Source organism: Salmo salar, chromosome 09 (assembly GCF_965601325.2).
Source record: "Salmo salar chromosome 09, fSalSal1, whole genome shotgun sequence".
Classification (NCBI taxonomy): domain Eukaryota; kingdom Metazoa; phylum Chordata; class Actinopteri; order Salmoniformes; family Salmonidae; genus Salmo; species Salmo salar.
Genome location: NC_138299.1, coordinates 147,697,408 through 147,713,949, shown reverse-complemented (window position 1 = coordinate 147,713,949; position 16,542 = coordinate 147,697,408). Strand labels below are relative to the sequence as shown.

At 45.2% G+C, this 16,542-nt stretch overlaps 1 protein-coding gene across 5 annotated transcripts in view; it reads right to left on the bottom strand.

Annotated features, from left to right (window-relative positions):
- LOC106613153 (protocadherin Fat 3) overlaps positions 1–16,542 on the bottom strand; it is a 356,089-nt gene that overhangs the window by 79,704 nt on the left and 259,843 nt on the right. For 3 of the 5 annotated variants that reach the window (XM_082956408.1, XM_082956409.1, XM_082956411.1), the window contains exons 4-7: positions 15,658–15,719; positions 3,403–3,717; positions 2,868–3,078; positions 1,216–1,284 (exon numbers count right to left, since the gene is read on the bottom strand). In XM_082956408.1, the coding sequence (XP_082812534.1) occupies positions 1,216–1,284; positions 2,868–3,078; positions 3,403–3,717; positions 15,658–15,719 (657 nt within the window). The remainder of the gene's footprint in view (positions 1–1,215; positions 1,285–2,867; positions 3,079–3,402; positions 3,718–15,657; positions 15,720–16,542) is intronic. The other 2 variants (XM_082956410.1, XM_082956412.1) reach the window with 1 other exon arrangement.

The following is a 16,542-nucleotide window of genomic DNA, read 5'->3' as shown; positions in this document are numbered from 1 at the left end:
TCACCTCTCCCTTTCTCTATCATTATCCCTACCCTCGCCTCTCCCTCTCTCTATCATTATCCCTACCCCTCGCCTCTCCCTCTCTCTATCATTATCCCTACCCCTCACCTCTCCCTCTCTCTATCATTATCCCTACCCCTCGCCTCTCCCTATCATTATCCCTACCCCTCGCCTCTCCCTCTCTCTATCATTATCCCTACCCCTCGCCTCGCCTCTCCCTCGCTCTATCATTATCCCTACCCTACCCTCGCCTCTCCCTCTCTCTATCATTACCCCTACCCCTCGCCTCTCCCTCTCTCTCCCTACATCCTCTCCCTGTTGGTTCCTCTGGTTGGAAAGGTGCCTGTGGCAGAGCAACAGACAGTTACAGTGAGGTACCCTCTCTAACCAGGGGCACAGTGACCATGTGTTCACCCCTAACCCACAACTCCCACAACTCCCACTAACCAGCCATCCACTTAATTGGGTCGTCAGTGGGAGGTGTATGTAATAATGTAGTGTGTGTCTGTATGTGTGTGCGTGTATGTGTGTCTGTGTGAGTACAAAAGAGTGTGTGTGTATTGTTTTGTGTGGGTAAGTGTTTGTGTGTGTCCGTACGTGTGTTCCTGCATGTGTGTGTGCCTGTGCGTGTGTTTCCACCTCTGTGTGTGTGTGTCGCTGACAGCTCAGGGATGGTGGGCGTGATGTTTCCCCAAACACTGATGCTTTAGCAGGTCATTAGACAAAGCTGTCGCCAGGGTCGCTCAGGGATCGTTGCCATGGCAGCAGATATGGGCTTCACTATAAAGGGACACCACAGAGTCTGATAGCCAATTTAGTACAGCAAGGAATTTCTCCAAAACGAATCACTTATGTTAACCTTGGAAGAGAGCGTTACACTGTACATTATACATGTGGAAAGCACACACAAACACACCAACACACACATCCACACTTCTGTGTGGGATGTACATTACACAAACACACACATGCACACACAGACACACACAAAAACACAAACTCACACACATCCACTCTGTCGAGCTTCTGTGTAGGGAAAACCCCTTTTACCTGCCCCGACCCCTTTGTCTCAAACCAACCAATCAGAAGAAGGCGTGAGCAGCACTGGGCACAGAGTGAATGATGGGAAAAGCACAGGTGAATGATGGGTAAACTAAAAGAGGAAGGAAAGGAAAAGGAAGCAGAAAAAAGCAGATCGGAGTCAAACTGAGATACCTTCTGTGGAACAGTTCCTGCCACAAGCGGTCTGCAGTATATAGAACATCTCACGGAAAGGCCTGGGACCTTCCAGACACGAAGCATTGAGAGAGGAGAGAAGAGGAGAGAAAGAGTGAGACAGGGAGAAAGGAAAGAAGAGAGCCAGGGGGAGCGGAAGGGTGCGAAGGGGAGTGGAGGTGAGACAGAGAAGGGGATGAGAGGGAAAGAGAGAGGGTGAGGAATGATAATGGTAAAAGGGGAGGGAGAGGAGGAGGAAAGAGAAGGTGAGGAAAGTAAGGAAAGAATGGAAGGACAGGGAGATACATAGGGCAAAGGGAGGAGGAATTAAGAGGAGGGAGAGAGAAGGAGAGAGAGATGTGATTCCAGAGGAGAAAACAAGTGAGGCATTGAGCAGAGAAAAGAAGAGGAGAGGTGCATTCAGGAGAGTAGAGTAGAAGGCCAGAGAGAGCAGCCATAGCCAGAGAGAGCCTAGAGCCGGAAGCACAAGCCAGAAGGTATCTCCCACTGGAACACACACTGACCGCCACTGCTCAGTGACAACAAAAGAGAGATGGATCATGGAGCATTCTGGGAAATGAGGTCCTGACCGTGTAGTCCATCCACTTGTCTCTGAATGCGCTCAACATAAACTTACCTACCCACAGTGCAGTTCGGCTAGAGAATTGTCAGCTTTATAAATATTATATTACATTATATAAAAATAGTTATATAGATGGACCACAATCAATTCCTAGACAGTTGAACAGCCTAATCATGTTAATTCTAACAAAACTTAATTTCTAATAAAACTACATGGATTTTACAATGTTTATTAAATTAATGAAAATTATTAAAGCAAGATTAAAACCGACTAGCTTTGACAGTAATTCATTCACCAAACAATGTGAACTTGACAAATGTCGCTGTTGTTTGCAGAAACCTGCAGATATGAAAACGGAGCATGACATAACCTTGTTGAGTCTTTTATGTGGATAGGGATTAGACTTCAAAATATCAAAAGGTTTCAGATTAAGAAAATACTTGGTGTGGCATGTGTGGCATGTCCCTGGCATTTCAAGCCTCTTAATGGGACATTCCACTGGTCTTACACAACATTCTTTACCGTGAGAATAAGACAAATTAAATTGTTTCTGAAATCAGCATGTCAAAGACATATTTCTTAGCAGCTGTAGTTGGTAGAATGAGGATCAATCCTTATGGTAAAAAAACAGCATGAACATTAAAGCACTTTAAAGGGGAAGTTAATTTCAAAATGTAAGATGTTCTCTAGTGAATTAACCCCTTTAAGCACATGCCATTTTTCTCCATTAGAGTTCCCAGAATATCTGACAGGGACTTTGAGACATCTCAATTGCTTCTCCACTGACATACAGACCTTTACAGCTGGAGGTTTGTGCTCAAATCGCCATGGTGACCGTGGGATGGCAGAGGAGAGAGAGAGAGAGAGACACACTGGCAACAGACCATGCAGTGAGGTCACAGTACCTGAGCTGGGCCTCACGCACAAACACACACATCAAACCAAACCATCAGCCCAAACCCCATGCACCAATAATGGTACACAGCCTACCTGACTGACCTCACCTCAGCCAGTCAGATATATCCTAACAAACCCCACCCACCAGCCCCGCCTCTGGGCGGAGCCTTACCTATGATGTCGAACCAGAGGGGATTGGAGTTCTGTTGCATGGAGACCACACCCACTATCTCGGCCACCTTGTCACTCTCCATGACGGTGAAGTTGTAGTACTGCTCGTCGAATAGGAGGGGATTCGCCAAGGCCAAGGGTTTACGGATCCACTCGATGTGCAGGCGGGCCGTCGACCACTTCTGGGGGCGGCCATTATCTGTGGCTTTGATCTGGGGATGGGGAAGAACCAAGACTTGAATTAGGAGCTTTTTGTATATTTGTCTAAATGAAAGAGAGAGCGAGAGAGAGAGAGAGAGAGAGAGAGAGAGAGAGAGAGAGAGGGGAAGAGAGAGGGGGGGAGAGAGGGAAGAGATAGAGGGAAGAGAGAGAGAGGGGGGAGGGGAGCGAGAGAGAGATGAGAGAAAGAGGAGAGAGATGGGGAAAAGAGAGAGAGAGCGAGAGGGGGATTGAGAGAGGGGGTAGAAAAAGACAAAGTGAATGGCAGTTGGTTAGAAAGAGACACAGATTCAAAGTAAAGTTCAAATGTCACATACAGTGAGGATGTCGTAGCTCCCGGCGGTGAACTGCTTCCGTGACGACACCACCGCCGTCTTGGGGTCGATGAAGAACTTGCCGTCCTCGTTGCCATCGACGATGCTGTAGGAGAGGTCAGCGTTAACTCCTTCATCCCTGTCGTAGGCAAAGGCCCTGTAGATAGGCTCTCCTCTCTTCCTCCTGTCCCTCTCTGGTAGCTTGATCTGGTACACCTTCTCTGGGAACGTGGGCTTGTTGTCATTCTCATCAAGCACGTGGACGATCACCCACACCGTGGAGTGTTTGGGGCTGGGACCGCCGTCCGACACCGTGACCTGCGTATCCACACACACGTAACCGTAGACAATCAGACAGACACACACATGCACACACAGAGACAAACACAGACACACACACATGCACACAGAGACGTACATATGCACACACAGGCGAACAGACAGAAAAAACAAGTGCGCACACACACACACACACACACACACACACACACACACACACCCCCACACACACACACACACACACACACACACACATATAAACATGTACACACATGTAAACACACACACAACAGAGAGAAAAAATAAGACATTTGTTAAGATTCACATCAGTTTTTTCCCCGTCTACACTAATTACAACAGTCATTCTGTCCTGCGTTTGTCTGACAACTGGAACACATCGTCATATTTCCCAAGTGGGGATGGCTTTGTTTTTTATCTTCTTTCCTGTGTTCTGACAGGTAATTAATCTGTCTCTGCTCCTACTTCCACCATGACGGAGAGCCTCTTGTAGATAAATGCAAAAGGGGAAGGGGCCAGAGGCTGAGTTAGCCAATGAGAGATGGAATCCACCCCGTCCCGTCCATAAAATACATTTATATTCATTTTCGGGGGGAGATAAAGGACGTCGCCAGCTGCCATCAATTCAACACAAAGCTACAATTAATTTCCCCAGCGCTTATTGTTGGGTTTGTTTAAAAAGTCAATCTGTCATTTTAAAAATGACACAGCAAGGAGGTGCCGTCGCAATACGGAGAGAAATGCTAATGATTTACAGAGAGAGTGAGAGTGAGGGAGGGGCAGGGGGGAGTAGTGGGAGAGAGAGTGAGGGTGGGCTGGTGGAGGGGTAGTAGTGGGAGAGAGAGTGAGGGAGGGGTGGTAGAGGGGTAGTAGTGGGAGAGAGAGTGAGGGAGGGAGGGGTGGTGGAGGGGTAGTAGTGGGAGAGAGAGTGAGGGAGGGGTGGTGGAGGGGTAGTAGTGGGAGAGAGAGTGAGGGAGGGGTGGTAGAGGGGTAGTAGTGGGAGAGAGAGTGAGGGAGGGAGGGGTGGTAGAGGGGTAGTAGTGGGAGAGAGAGTGAGGGAGGGGTGGTGGAGGGGTAGTAGTGGGAGAGAGAGTGAGGGAGGGGTGGTGGAGGGGTAGTAGTGGGAGAGAGAGTGAGGGAGGGGTGGTAGAGGGGTAGTAGTGGAAGAGAGAGTGAGGGAGGGGTGGTGGTGGGGTAGTAGTGGGAGAGAGAGTGAGGGAGGGGTGGTAGAGGGGTAGTAGTGGGAGAGAGAGTGAGGGGGGTTGGTAGAGGGGTAGTAGTGGGAGAGAGAGTGAGGGGGGTTGGTAGAGGGGGTAGTAGTGGGAGAGAGAGTGAGGGGGGGTGGTGGTGGGGTAGTAGTGGGAGAGAGAGTGAGGGGGGTTGGTAGAGGGGTAGTAGTGGGAGAGAGAGTGAGGGAGGGGTGGTGGTGGGGTAGTAGTGGGAGAGAGAGTGAGGGAGGGGTAGGGAAGGGGGAGTAGTGGGAGAGAGAGTGAGGGAGGGGTGGTAGAGGGGTAGTAGTGGGAGAGGGAGAGAGGGAGGTAGCTAGGGAGAGGGGGGAAGGAGGAGGTAAGGAGAGTAAACTCCCATATCTACTGGGTGAAATACCAGTGTGCCATCATAGCAGCAAGATGTGTGACCTGTTGCCACAAGAAAAGGGCAACCAGTGAAGAACAAACACCATTGTAAATACAACCCATATTTATGTTTATTTATTTTCTCTTTTGTACTTTAACTATGTGCACATCGTTACAACACTATATATAGACATAATATAACATTTGAAATGTCTTTATTCTTTTGGAACCTCTGAGTGTAATGTTTACTGTTCATTTTTATTGTTTATTATCTACTTCACTTGCTTTGGCAATGTTAACATATGTTTCCCATACCAATAAAGCCCTAGAATTGAATTGAATGGAGGGAGGGAGGGAGCTGAGAAAGACAACAGGGGGGTGTGAAAGGAACCTAAATGACAGCATAAGGGAAGAAGAGAGGATGAATGAGAAATGAAGGACTTTGGGAACATCCCTCCGAGCCTGTGGCGGTTAACCCCCTCTGTGAGTGAATGTAATCCGCTCCGTACAGCACAGTGAGAGAGGTAGAGACAGAGAGGGAAAAGGGTGAACAAGCAAGTGGCGACCACAGTGAAGGACATCAATATTCACTAAAGGTCGACATTAACAGATCTCCATTCATCAGAGAGAGAGAGAGAGAGAGAGAGAGAGGAGAGAGAGAACCAGAGAGAGAAACAGAATGAAAGAGAGACAGGAGAGCCTGGGGAATACATGGCCTGCCAACAACATACAGCAGCACAGAACAGAAGCACAAGGGCAGCACAGACAAGCTAGCTAGCATACACTGAACATACGCTAATGCAGCTAAAACATACTAACATACTGTATACACTAAGCTTCTGTATGTCCACTGATTAAACACAGACATTATTACAGAAGACCCAACAGCTATTGAGCTATCAGTGTATTATACTGTACATACAATACCGTTCAAAAGTTTGGGGTCACTTAGAAATGTCCATATTTTTTAAATAAATGCACATTTTTTGTCCATTAAAAAAAACATAAAATTGATCAGAAATACAGTGTAGACATTGTTAATGTTGTAAATGACTGTTGTAGCTGGAAACGGCAGATTTCCCCGGTACACAACTGAGCAAGAGGACAAGTACATTAGAGTGTCTAGTTTGAGAAACAGACGCCTCACAAGTCCTCAACTGGCAGCTTCATTAAATAGTACCCGCAAAACACCAGTCTCAACATCAACAGTGAAGAGGCAACTCCGGGACATTTCTAAGTGACCCCAATCTTTTGAACGGTAGTGTATGTTAACATGAAACAGGCCATTTAAGTGATTGGGAAAAGACTGAGAGGCGTGATTGAGAGGAGCGTTGCACAAGGACTTGTCTGATTGGGCGCAGTAGTAGGTTTGAGTGGAGAGTAGCACGGGTGGGTAGGGAATAAAGAATGCCAGCTGTTGGAAACACCAAAGGCAGATGATGCTTGTCTGTGTGCCATTGAGGGTAGTGCCAAAAAGGCCTCAGCTAGAACCACAAAGCAACAACAACACAGCATCATTTGGACAAAATAGTCTAGGGTGGAAAAATGCTGTTTTCACTGAAGCTCAAGTTACAATGCACCTTCTCTGAGAGTTGGTTTGACAAGCTAAACTCCTTTGTTTTCTAACTCTCTTGCATTTCCCTCTCTCTCCGACAGTAATAAAAATGGTGAAAAGTCACCCTGAAACGTGGAAAACAAGATAAACTTCCAGAGATGAGTGTGAGGATATTGTTACAAACACAGACTCAGAATACGAAAGAAAAAGAGTTACAAACACACTACCCTACTGGTCAAACACGACGCTACTAGAAACACACTACCCAGCTAGAAACACACAACCCTACAAGAAAAAAACAACCCTACCAGAAACACACTACCCTACTAGAAACACACTACCCTACTAGAAACACACTACCATACTAGAAACACACTACCCTACTAGAAACACACTACACTACTGGAAACACACTACCCTACTAGAAACACACTACCCTACTGGAAACACACTACCCTACTAGAAACACACTACCCTACTAGAAACACACTACCCAACTAGAAACACACAACCCTACAAGAAAAAAACAACCCTACCAGAAACACACTACCCTACTAGAAACACACTACCCTACTAGAAACACACTACCCTACTGGAAACACACTACCCTACTAGAAACACACTACCCTACTAGAAACACACTACCCTACTAGAAACACACTACCCTACTAGAAACACACTACCATACTAGAAACACACTACCCAACTAGAAACACACAACCCTACAAGAAAAAAACAACCCTACCAGAAACACACTACCCTACTGGAAACACACTACCATATTGGAAACACACTACCCTACTAGAAACACACTACCCTACTGGAAACACACTATCCTACTGGAAACACACTACCCTACTGGAAACACACTCACATACTCTCCCTCCCTCTCTCTCTCTCTCTCTCACACTCACACACACACAAACACACACACACACACACACACACACACACACACACACACACACACACACACACACACACACACACACACACACACACACACCCTGTGCGTTTGACCTTACAAGAAAAAAACAACCCTACCAGAAACACACTACCCTACTAGAAACACACTACCCTACTAGAAACACACTACCCTACTAGAAACACACTACCCTACTGGTCAAACACGACGCTACTAGAAACACACTACCCTACTAGAAACACACTACCCTACTGGAAACACACTACCCTACTGGAAACACACTACCCTACTAGAAACACACTACCCGACTAGAAACACACTACCATACAGGAAACACACTACCATACTGGAAACACACTACCCTACTAGAAACACACTACCATACTAGAAACACACTACCCTACTGGAAACACACTACCCTACTGGTCAAACACGACGCTACTAGAAACACACTACCCTACTAGAAACACACTACCCTACTAGAAACACACTACCCTACTAGAAACACACTACCCTACTACAAACACACAACCATACTGGAAGCACACTACCCTACTAGAAACACACTACGCTACTGGAAACACACTACCCTACTAGAAACACACTACCCAACTAGAAACACACTACCATACTGGAAACACACTACCCTACTAGAAATACACTACCCTACTAGAAACACACTACCCTACTAGAAACACACTACCCTACTAGAAACACACTACCCAACTAGAAACACACTACCCTACTGGAAACACACTATCCTACAAGAAACACACTACCCTACTAGAAACACACTACCCTACGAGAAACACACTACCCAACTAGAAACACACTACCATACTGGAAACACACTACCATACTAGAAACAAACTACCCTACTAGAAACACACTACCATACTGGAAACACACTATCCTACTAGAAACACACTACCCTACTAGAAACACACTACCCTACTGGAAAAACACTACCCAACTAGAAACACACTACCATACTGGAAACACACTACCATACTAGAAACAAACTACCCTACTAGAAACACACTACCCTACTAGAAACACACTACCATACTGGAAACACACTACCCTACAAGAAACACACTACCCTACTAGAAACACACTACCCTACTAGAAACACACTACCCAACTAGAAACACACTACCATACTGGAAACACACTACCATACTAGAAACAAACTACCCTACTAGAAACACACTACCCTACTAGAAACACACTACCCTACTAGAAACACACTACCCTACTGGAAACACACTACTCTACAAGAAACACACTACCCTACTAGAAACACACTACCCAACTAGAAACACACTACCATACTGGAAACACACTACTAGAAACACACTACCCTACTAGAAACACACTACCATACTAGAAACACACTACCCAACTAGAAACACACAACCCTACAAGAAAAAAACAACCCTACCAGAAACACACTACCCTACTGGAAACACACTACCCTACTAGAAACACACTACCCTACTGGAAACACACTACCCTACTGGTCAAACTCGACGCTACTAGAAACACACTACCCTACTAGAAACACACTACCCTACTAGAAACACACTACCCTACTAGAAACACACTACCCTACTAGAAACACACAACCATACTGGAAGCACACTACCCTACTAGAAACACACTACGCTACTGGAAACACACTACCCAACTAGAAACACACTACCATACTGGAAACACACTACCCTACTAGAAACACACTACCATACTAGAAACACACTACCCTACTAGAAACACACTACCATACTGGAAACACACTACCCTACAAGAAACACACTACCCTACTAGAAACACACTACCCTACTAGAAACACACTACCCAACTAGAAACACACTACCATACTGGAAACACACTACCATACTAGAAACAAACTACCCTACTAGAAACACACTACCATACCAGAAACACACTACCCTACTAGAAACACACTACCCTACTAGAAACACACTACCCTACTGGAAACACACTACCCTACTGGAAACACAATACCCTACAAGAAACACACTACCCTACTAGAAACACACTACCCAACTAGAAACACACTACCCTACAAGAAACACACTACCCTACTAGAAACACACTACCCTACTAGAAACACACTACCCAACTAGAAACACACTACCATACTGGAAACACACTACCATACTAGAAACAAACTACCCTACTAGAAACACACTACCATACCAGAAACACACTACCCTACTAGAAACACACTACCCTACTAGAAACACACTACCCTACTGGAAACACACTACCCTACTGGAAACACACTACCCTACAAGAAACACACTACCCTACTAGAAATACACTACCCAACTAGAAACACACTACCATACTGGAAACACACTACTAGAAACACACTACCCTACTAGAAACACACTACCCTACTAGAAACACACTACCCAACTAGAAACACAATACCCTACTAGAAACACACTACCCAACTAGAAACACACTACCCTACTGGAAACACACTACCCTACTGGAAACACACTACACTACCCTACTGGAAACACACTACCCTACTAGAAACACACTACCCTACTGGAAACACACTACTAGAAACACACTACCCTACTAGAAACACACTACCCTACAAGAAAAAAACAACCCTACAGAAACAAGTATCCTACTAGAAACACACTACCCTACTAGAAACACAGTACCCTACTAGAAACACACTACCCTACTAGAAACACAGTACCCTACTAGAAAACCAGTACCCTACTAGAAAAACACTACCCTACTGGAAACACACTACCCTACTAGAAACACACTACCCTACTAGAAACACACTACCATACTGGAAACACACTACCCTACTAGAAACACACTGCCCTACTAGAAACACACTACCCTACTAGAAACACACTACCCTACTAGAAACACACTACCATACTGGAAACACACTACCCTACTAGAAACACACTGCCCTACTAGAAACACACTACCCTACTAGAAACACACTACCATACTGGAAATACACTACCCTACTGGAAACACACTACCCTACTAGAAACACACTACCATACTGGAAGCACACTACCATACTGGAAGCACACTACCCTACTAGAAACACACTACCCTACTGGAAACACACTACTAGAAACACACTACCCTACTAGAAACACACTACCCTACTAGAAACACACTACCCTACTGGAAACACACTACCCTACTAGAAACACACTACCCTACTGGAAACACACTACCCTACTGGAAACACACTACTAGAAACACAGTACCATACAGGAAACACACTACCCTACTGGAAACACACTACCCTACTAGAAACACACTACCATACTAGAAACACACTACCCTACTAGAAACACACTACCCTACTAGAAATACACTACCCTACTAGAAACACACTACCCTACTGGAAACACACTACCCTACTGGAAACACACTACCATACTAGAAACACACTACCCTACTAGAAACACACTACCCTACTAGAAACACACTACCCTACTAGAAACACACTACCCTACTGGAAACACACTACCCTACAAGAAACACACTACCCTACTAGAAACACACTACCCTACTGGAAACACACTACCCTACTGGAAACACACTACAATATTGGAAACACACTACCCTACTAGAAACACACTACCCTACTGGAAACACACTATCCTACTGGAAACACACTACCCTACTGGAAACACACTCACATACTGTCCCTCCCTCTCTCTCTCTCTCTCTCTCTCTCTCTCTCTCACACTCACACACACACACACACACACACACACACACACACACACACACACACACACACACACACACACACACACACACACCCTGTGCGTTTGACCTTCTTCAGATGCGGGAAGCAGGCTTTTCTTCCCCAATATTACTCAAGCTTTTGTCTCAGGCATTTGATCTCAGATGCAACAGTTTTCTCTTCCGCTGCACTGAATAGGGGTTTTGACCCTGTGCGTGCCTGTTTTAGTGTGTGTGTGTGTGTGTGTGTGTGTGTGTGTGTGTGTGTGTGTGTGTGTGTGTGTGTGTGTGTGTGTGTGTGTGTGTGTGTGTGTGGTGTGTGTGTGTGTGTGTGTGCATGTGTGTGTGTGTGTGTGTGTGTGCGTTTTATCTGTTCAAGTGAAAAATCCCTTCTGGTCCATGCAGCACTTGGGTCACACATCTCATCAGGAGAGAGAGAGGCTCTCAACTAAAGCATTTAACCATTGCCACTTAACCCTTATTGTGGATGTTAATTTGTTCACACCCTTTTGCTATGTGTATTCATGTGATATTTGAGTGACTCAAACATTATAACAAAGTCTATGGGCTAAAAAACGTCAATAAAAAAAACATTAGCTGACATGGGCTAGTTGATCTGGACATTTCTGACAAGTTATAAATAAGGTATGCAATGACTGACATGACAAGAAGAACTGACGATACACTACCCAATTTATAAATTGTGATTGAATTCATCTTAAGATACCTAGCTGAGAAAACAACATATCACAGTTCAAAAAACAGTATACTAACAATCCATTCCAGCTAAACAATGGCAAATGGATATATAGCCTTTTGAAAGAGAAAGATTTTATGTTTGTATTAAAAAAAAAGTTATGAATAAAAAAATCTGACAACAGTAATATTTTACACATACATGAAGGTCACCGTAAATCAATAATTTCTGGTGAAAAAAAAAAGAATAAAAATTGTGGAAATGAACTCTTTACCTGTTCTTTCCACAGAAAGTTAAACATAGAAGCTCAAACAAAAGACTAGAAGAAGGAATAACATATTTATGGTCAAATGTCTCTGATGTTTTATCCTTTTATTGAAGAAACAACAGCGTGTTCGTGGTAAAGGCCATGCTGACACATGGCCAGTCATAGACTGTTCTCTCTACTACCGCATGGCAAGCCGTACCGGGGTGCCAAGTCTAGGACAAAAAGGCTTCTCAACAGTTTTTACCCCCAAGCCATAAGACTCCTGAACAGGTAATCAAATGGCTACCCGGACTATTTGCATTGTGTGCCCCCCTATCATATATGCATAGTCACTTTAACTATACATTCATGTACATACTACCTCAATTGGGCCGACCAACCAGTGCTCCCACACATTGGCTAACCGGGCTATCTGCATTGTGTCCCGCCACCCGCCAACCCCTCTTTTATGCTACAGCTACTATCTGTTAATCATATATGCATAGTCACTTTAACCATACCTACATGTACATACTACCTCAATCAGTCTGACTAACCGGTGTCTGTATGTAGCCTCGCTACTTTTATAGCCTCGCTAATGTATATAGCCTGTCTTTTTACTGTTGTTTTATTTCTTTACCTACCTTTTGTTCACCTAATACCTTTAATGCACTATTGGTTAGAGCATGTAAGTAAGCATTTCACTGTAAGGTGAAATGTTGTATTCGGCGCACGTGACAAATACACGTGACAAATACACTTTGATTTGATTTGATTCCATGATAACAGGCTATGTGTTAAATCTGATCTACAAACCCCTGCTAAATCCGATCTCTAAACCCCTGCTAAATCTGATCTATAAACCCCTGCTAAATCTGATCTCTAAACCCCTGCTAAATCTGATCTATAAACCCCTGCTAAATCTGATCTCTAAACCCCTGCTAAATCTGATCTATAAACCCCTGCTAAATCTGATCTCTAAACCCCTGCTAAATCTGATCTATAAACCCCTGCTAAATCTGATCTCTAAACCCCTGCTAAATCTGATCTATAAACCCCTGCTAAATCTGATCGGACGTACAGTACAACTCACATCAATACAAACCTCTGCACCAAACCTACAGTATGAAACAAATGGGAGCCAATTACATTAGGCTCATCTCTGTTGATATCGATAAGACTTCACAGCACGGGACAACAAAATCATAATCATTCTCCCTCTGTTTATTCCTCATTGATCTGGCGTGGCATCTGTGTAAATGAATATGGATTTCTATGACCGGCCTAAATCACACCACTGTTTACTGTTTGGAGGGTTGGTTTAGAGAGGAAATAAGATTTAACTGGTTTGCACTGCAGCACCTTTTTAAGTCTGTAGCTAACCTATACGTGAAACGGAGAGAGGGAATGGCTAGCAGACAGAAGGACAAACAGGCAGCCAGGCAGTGGACAGACAGGCAGGAAGATGGGAATGGCTAGCAGACAGACGAACAGACAGGCAGAGGACAGACAGGCAGGAAGATGGGAATGGCTAGCAGACAGACGAACAGACAGGCAGCCAGGCAGAGGACAGACAGGCAGGAAGATGGGAATGGCTAGCAGACAGACGAACAGACAGGCAGTGGACAGACAGGCAGGAAGATGGGAATGGCTAGCAGACAGACGAACAGACAGGCAGAGGACAGACAGGCAGGAAGATGGGAATGGCTAGCAGACAGACGAACAGACAGGCTGAGGACAGACAGGCAGGAAGATGGGAATGGCTAGCAGACAGACGAACAGACAGGCAGAGGACAGACAGGCAGGAAGATGGGAATGGCTAGCAGACAGACGGACAGACAGGCTGAGGACAGACAGGCAGGAAGATGGGAATGGCTAGCAGACAGACGAACAGACAGGCTGAGGACAGACAGGCAGGAAGATGGGAATGGCTAGCAGACAGACGAACAGACAGGCTGAGGACAGACAGGCAGGAAGATGGGAATGGCTAGCAGACAGACGAACAGACAGGCTGAGGACAGACAGGCAGGAAGATGGGAATGGCTAGCAGACAGACGAACAGACAGGCTGAGGACAGACAGGCAGGAAGATGGGAATGGCTAGCAGACAGACGAACAGACAGGCTGAGGACAGACAGGCAGGAAGATGGGAATGGCTAGCAGACAGACGAACAGACAGGCTGAGGACAGACAGGCAGGAAGATGGGAATGGCTAGCAGACAGACGGACAGACAGGCAGGAAGATGGCTGAAGATGTTTGCGTTCTCTCACAGTGCAGTGTTGTTAGACTATACAGAGAGGTGGGAGAAGAGATGTTAGTGAGCATCAAATAACATACAAACATAGAGGTGCCATAGAGGATATAATGGATGTGTTTACTCATCACAAATTCTCCCTGTCACAGACCTTATCTGAAGTATACTGCAGTTGGAAGAAAATATCCAACTTGCATCAAAACACACGTCAGCATCTTACTGAGAAACAATCAATACAGCTAGAGCAGAATGTCTTTGAAAAATAGTTTGTCACCGCATGCTCGCACACACACACACACACACACACACACACACACACACACACACACACACACACACACACACACACACACACACACACACACACACACACACACACACACACACACACACACACACACACACGCGCGCGCTCATGATTCAGGACTCTGGCAGCAGCAGCACCATTTACCTCCAATCTGCCGCCCTTAGTCAAGATACGACACTCCAATCAGCTCATAATGGAACCCAACACACAATCTTCATTTCCTGCTCCACTTCTCATACTGACTCAATTACACTAGACCTGCCTCTCTAATGCACACTCTACTGAGACCAGGTAGACAGAGAGGGAGGGAGGTATGAAGAGAGAGAGAGAGAGGGGGGGGGGGGGGTAAAGAGAGGGGATAGAGAGAGATCAACAGTGAGAGAAAAAGATAGAGAGAAAGGGAGAGTAAGAGAGAGAAAGAGATAGAGAGAGGGATAGAGAGAGATCAAGAAAGAGTGAGAAAAAACAACAGAGAGAGAGAGAGAGAGAGAGAGAGAGAGAGAGAGAGAGAGAGAGAGGTAGAGTAACACACACACACGCACACACACACACACACACACACACACACACACACACACACACACACACACACACACACACACACACACACACACCTTAGTGTGCCTCTTACCTCTAAAACATGCTCAGCCTGTTGCTCTCTGTCCAGTTTCCTGGACGTGGTAGTGATGACACCTGTGAACACAGAGACAACTGCATCAGAGAGAAGAACCCACAAACACATACAGGAACATCACATATAAAGCCCTTTTTACATCAGCAGTTGTCACAAAGTGCTTATATAGAAACCCAGCCTAAAACCCCAAACAGCAAGCAATGCAGGTGTAGAAGCACTGTGGCTAGGAAAACCTCCCTAGAAAGGCAGGAACCTAGGAAGAAACCTTGAGAGGAACCAGGCTCTGAGGGGTGGCCATCGCAGTGGTTGTACAGGGTGCAACAGGTCAGCACCTTGGGAGTAAATCTTGTAGCTAGATGCAAAAAACTGTAGCTAGATGCAAAACATATCATTTGGACTTGTTGTCAAAAAAAGCTTAATTAAAGAAAATAATGTCACATTTAATTACTCAGATCTACTTATGATATGAAATTCCTTCATTACCCTCATTAGCTCAGAGGATACACGTACACACAGTGACTCCAACCACCTAACCAACTGAGCATTGTAACAAGGTAATTACCATGGGTTTCCACAGCTGTCCTACAGCAGGCTGTCTGAGGTTAATTACTGACACTAGCCTCTACTGGCCCTAATTGTTTTGTTACTTAACGTTATTACAGCAGAACAGGGAGAGAGAGAGAGAGAGAGAGAGAGAGAGAGAGAGAGAGAGAGAGAGAGAGAGAGAGAGAGAAGGAATAGGAAAGAGAGAAATTGGAGGGAGAGGAGACTGTCAGGAGAGAGACAATGTGCCTCATCACATGGGACATTTCCCATTTCTTCTTAAAAGAATGGAAACATTTGCTACCTTGCTTAAGTCCAGTCAGTTTTAAAGAGACCTCA